Below are 4711 nucleotides of genomic sequence, written 5' to 3' on the forward strand. Positions count from 1 at the left end.
GCTGGTGCTCCTCCCTGGCAACCCCGGCACGGCAGCACCGCGCCCGCTGCGGCCGGAGCGGCGGCCGGCCGGGCAGGGGGCAAAGGTGCAGACATGCAGAAACTCCCGCCGACCCTGCGGCCGGGGGCGCCCGGCCGAGCCCCCCCAGGCGCCGCGCCCTCGGCCCGCCGCTGCCTGCCTGCAGGTGGCGATAAGCACCCCCGGCGCCACCCGCCCCGGCAACCCCGGTCCTGCCGTGCGCGGTGTCCCCAGCACCAGCCAACACCACCTGGCCACAGAAAGCCTCCCCCCGCCCCGCGCACCCCGCACAAGCCCCGGCGCCGATCCCGCGGGGAAGCCCAGAGACCCCGCTGCCCGGGGCGGAGCTGCGGGGAGGAGATTTGGAGGGGGCGGTGGTGGGAGGGGGAGTAGCGGTGGGTTTCTCTGCGGCCTCCCCCCAGCGGGGAGGGTGCGGCGGAGAATGACGGACACCGGAGCCCGGTCGGTCGGTCGGCCGGCGGCGCCAGGGACGATGGCGACCCAAAGAGGACCCCCCGCCGCGGAAGGGCGGGATGGCGGTGGGGGACGGAAGGGGAGGGGAAGGAGGGAGGGAGAAAGCGAGGGGAGCGCGGGGAGGCAGAGCAGGAAGGAGCTGCGCGGGAGACCGGCGGAGCGAGGGGCAGCAGATCGGCGAGCGGCGGCGGGAGGGCCGCCCCCGCCGCCCGGGGCTGCGCGCTGGGCAGAGGCGGCGGGGATGGGCGGGCGCGGGGCGGCTCCGCCAGCCGCCGTCCTCCGAGCCTCGGCCGCCTCCCGCCGCGCTATATAGGGGAGGGAGGGGTGGCGAGGGGGGGGTGCCCGGCGTGGCCAAAGCGCACGGGGCGGCGATGCCTCCTGCCAGGGGAGCGCACAACTGACCGGCGCCTCTTCCCATGCCCGTCTCCTGAAGCAACCCCCCCCGCCCGGCATGGATGTGGCCAACAACACTACCTCCCCAGAACGCTCCCCCGAGGGGGCAGGCGGCCCCGGCCTCGCCGAGGTGACCCTGGGCTACCAGCTGCTCACCTCCCTGCTCCTGGGCACACTCATCCTATGCGCCGTGAGCGGCAACGCCTGCGTGATCGCGGCCATCGCCCTGGAGCGCTCCCTGCAAACCGTAGCCAACTATCTCATCGGCTCGCTGGCTGTCACCGACCTCATGGTGTCCGTGCTGGTGCTGCCCATGGCGGCCCTCTACCAGGTGCTGAACAAGTGGACGCTGGGGCAAGTCACCTGCGACATCTTCATCTCGCTGGACGTGCTCTGCTGCACCTCTTCCATCCTGCACCTGTGCGCCATCGCCTTGGACAGGTACTGGGCCATCACGGACCCCATCGACTATGTCAACAAGCGGACTCCCCGGCGGGCCGCCGTGCTTATCAGCCTGACCTGGCTCATCGGCTTCTTGATATCCATCCCGCCCATGCTGGGCTGGAGGACGCCCGAGGACCGCTCGGACCCCGACGCCTGCACCATCAGCAAGGACCACGGGTACACCATCTATTCCACCTTTGGCGCTTTCTACATCCCGCTCCTCCTCATGCTGGTGCTCTACGGCCGCATCTTCAAGGCGGCCCGCTTCAGGATCCGCAAGACCGTCAAGAAAGCGGAGAAGAAGAAAATCGCTGACACCTGCCTCACCCTCTCCCCAGCCGCCCTGCAGAAGAATAGCAACGGGGAGCCCGGCAAGGGCTGGCGACGGACGGTGGAGCCCAAGCCCGGTGCCTGTATCAACGGCGCGGTGCGGCAGAGCGAGGACGGGGCCGCCCTGGAGATCATCGAGGTCCAGCGCTGCAACAGCTCCTCCAAGATTCACCTGCCGCTGCCCAGCGAGGCGTGCGGCTCCCCGCCGCCCCCCTCCTTCGAGAGGCGCAACGAGAAGAACACAGAGGCCAAGCGGAGGATGGCTCTGTCCCGGGAGAGGAAGACTGTCAAGACCCTGGGCATCATTATGGGCACCTTCATCCTCTGCTGGTTGCCGTTCTTCATCGTGGCGCTGGTCCTGCCCTTTTGTGACAGTAAGTGCTACATGCCCGAGTGGCTGGGGGCAGTCATCAACTGGCTGGGCTACTCCAACTCCCTCCTCAACCCCATCATCTATGCCTATTTCAACAAAGACTTCCAAAGTGCTTTTAAGAAAATTATCAAGTGCAAATTTTGCAGGCAGTGAATCCCGCCGCTCCGGGACGGGGCGGCGGGGGCTCCTGCTGCTCGCTCCGTCTGCCTGGCCCTCGCCGCAGTGTGGCCCCCACCCAAGCCCTCTCCAGCGCCGGCACAAGGGCGGGGGGCTCCGGGAACCCCCTCCGCAGGGCACCCGAGCCCCTCACCCCTGCGCCCGTCGGACGAGCCCCGCGGGGCAGGGCAAGGGAGGGCAGGGCAGGGCAGGGCTCCACCGGCGGCGGGGGGGGGATGCCCGGGCCGGGGGGGCTACGCGGCCGCCCTCGCCTTGCCTCGCCTCCCCGGGGCTCCGCTGCCGGGCGCCGGCGCGCTCTCCCTCTCTTCCTCCCTCCCTCCCCTCCATTATTCTGGGTAGACTTAGGGTTTGCAGGTCGTTGCTTGTGGTCGCTGTAAACCACAGTGTCTGCCCGAGTAGCATTGGTAAAAATAAACCACCCTATGCAGAAAACCGCCGTCATGGGGATATTTCTTGGACTTACGAGGAGACGGCGCGGGACTCAGAGTCCGACCTCGGTCTGGTGGTGTGAGTACAGGGGCTGAAGGCCACTCCGCGAGCAGAGGAAGGGGCTTTGGGCTCGTCGCTTCCCGGGCTGTGAAACTACAAGTGGATTTTCTTGGGGGATACGCTACCGTGTTTTGTAACCTTGCAAGGTACTTCCAGCAACATGCCCGTCTGCGTTAACATGTGTCCAACAGCTCTCCTGCTATGCTAGGACCTTCCAGTTCATCGGGCTTCCCTTCGTTACAGCGCGTGGAAGAGATAGCGCTTAAACCCCAACCGCACGCCTCATTATACGGAGATATTTTTTTTTAATGTCTTTGTCCAAGGGTTTCCCACCAAGGAAAGCCTTGGCGCTGTGTGACTGTCCCCGAGTTCACCGCGCACGCAGCGGCACAGAGAGTTTAAGCAGCCTGCGAAGTAGCGTGTTTTTTTTTTTTTTTTAACGCCGCTTGAAAGTTTCTCCGGAGACGCTGCGGATGTTTCGGAGGCAGCCGACTGCTGCACGTTTTGCTCGTGGGAAAACAAAAACAAACAAACAAAAATCCGCAAGCAACACCAAAACGAAGCAAACCGATCAACCAAAACATTGCCTTGTGCTCCGTGGCAGCAGGGGAGGGGCCGAGCGCACCCGCCGACGGCAGCCGCAGGTGGCCAACCCGTCATCTCGGCGTAGGCTGGGGAGGGGCAGGGCCAGCCCCGGCGGGTTTATGCGCGACCCTCCCCGCAAGCCGGGAGCTACGGCGAGAAGCAGGCAGTGTCACCGCGGTGCCGAGGGCAGGGACTGCCAGCCTGGCCGGGCTCCCGCGGCGGTTCCGCAAGACTCCCCCCGCAGAGGGCCCCACCTCCCGTCACTCCTAGCTGCTTGGCCCCAGGAAACCCGGGGTGCTTACCCTTCCCCGCCTGGCCCGGGGTTGGAGCGGGACAAGAGGACAGCCTTGCCCGCCGCCCCTTTGCCCCCTCGGCCGGGGCGGGGGTGGCGCCGGGCGGGTGCTGGCACTGGGCCGGCTGCCGCGTACCTCCGCGACGGGCTGCCTGAAATGAATGCTTGACCAAATATATATATATATATTCCTGTTTATTTTTGTGTAATCTGTGTTACCTGTAGGTAAAAGGGAATGTTAAATCTGTGCGTCACGTGAATGTAAGTGTCCAGTCATTTCTGAACTTCACCGCTTACATTAAATGACAATAGTGCTTTTAACAGCCTGATATATAGCTGATTTTCTGAAAATCTTATTTGACCTCATTTTCGCAATTAAAGTGATCTTTGATCTTATCTCCTCTTTGATCACTCCTAACCGCGTGTGTCCTAGATATTCCTTAAATGCCGGAGCGTCAGAAGAGTCAGCCTGCGGGGATTAGGGAGCCGAAACTTACTCCTGAGTGCTCGGTAACCTGTAGCTTTGGGAGCCCCACCCGCCGGAGGTGCGGTCCGGCGAGGGCCGCCTGGCACCCGGGGCAGGGGCGGGAACGGGAGGCTGCCAAGCAGCGGGGTTTGCTCCTCTCGCCCCCTCCTCCCCCGAGTCCCGCCGACTCCTGCAAGCGCGCTTCTTCACGATTTGCCCTTTAAAATTTTTTTTCTTTGCAAACCCTCCCGCAAACGATCCCAGGTGGGAAAGCGTGGATGCCCGCACACCAGTCCACGCCGGGTCCCTCCCTGCGCCCCGGGACTGGCGCCTGACCGCGGGACGGGTCCCGCTCGGCCCCGGGGCCCGGCGGCAGGGCCCACCCGAGCCGCATAAGGCAGGGCGGCAAGCGGGGCGCAACTCCTGTGCCCCTTTCATCCGCCTCCCAGCCCCGCGCTGCAGGGCGAGGGATGTCGGGGCCACGGGCACAGCACCCGAACCCGCGCCGAGGGCTGCGGGGTGCCCCAGCCGCCCTGCGCCGCTGCCCGCCGGAGCGGGACGCGGGGAACTAGGAAGCTCGGAGCGCAGACCCTTCCGGCTAGCACAGGGAGGCGAGGCGCGCCCTTCCCCGTCCAGCTTTGAGCTTTGCCTCTGACTCGCCGTGCGGGCG

At 65.6% G+C, this 4711-nt stretch overlaps 1 protein-coding gene across 1 annotated transcript; it reads left to right on the forward strand.

Annotated features, from left to right (window-relative positions):
- The first annotated feature begins 615 nt into the window (after positions 1-615).
- HTR1A (5-hydroxytryptamine receptor 1A) lies at positions 616-3904 on the forward strand. Its single transcript, XM_075079052.1, has one exon. It carries the CDS (start codon positions 944-946, stop codon positions 2183-2185), a length of 1242 nt encoding a protein of 413 aa, XP_074935153.1. The 5' UTR covers positions 616-943; the 3' UTR covers positions 2186-3904.
- Positions 3905-4711: the final 807 nt, after the last annotated feature.

Source organism: Phalacrocorax aristotelis, chromosome Z (genome assembly GCF_949628215.1).
Source record: "Phalacrocorax aristotelis chromosome Z, bGulAri2.1, whole genome shotgun sequence".
NCBI lineage: Eukaryota > Metazoa > Chordata > Aves > Suliformes > Phalacrocoracidae > Phalacrocorax > Phalacrocorax aristotelis.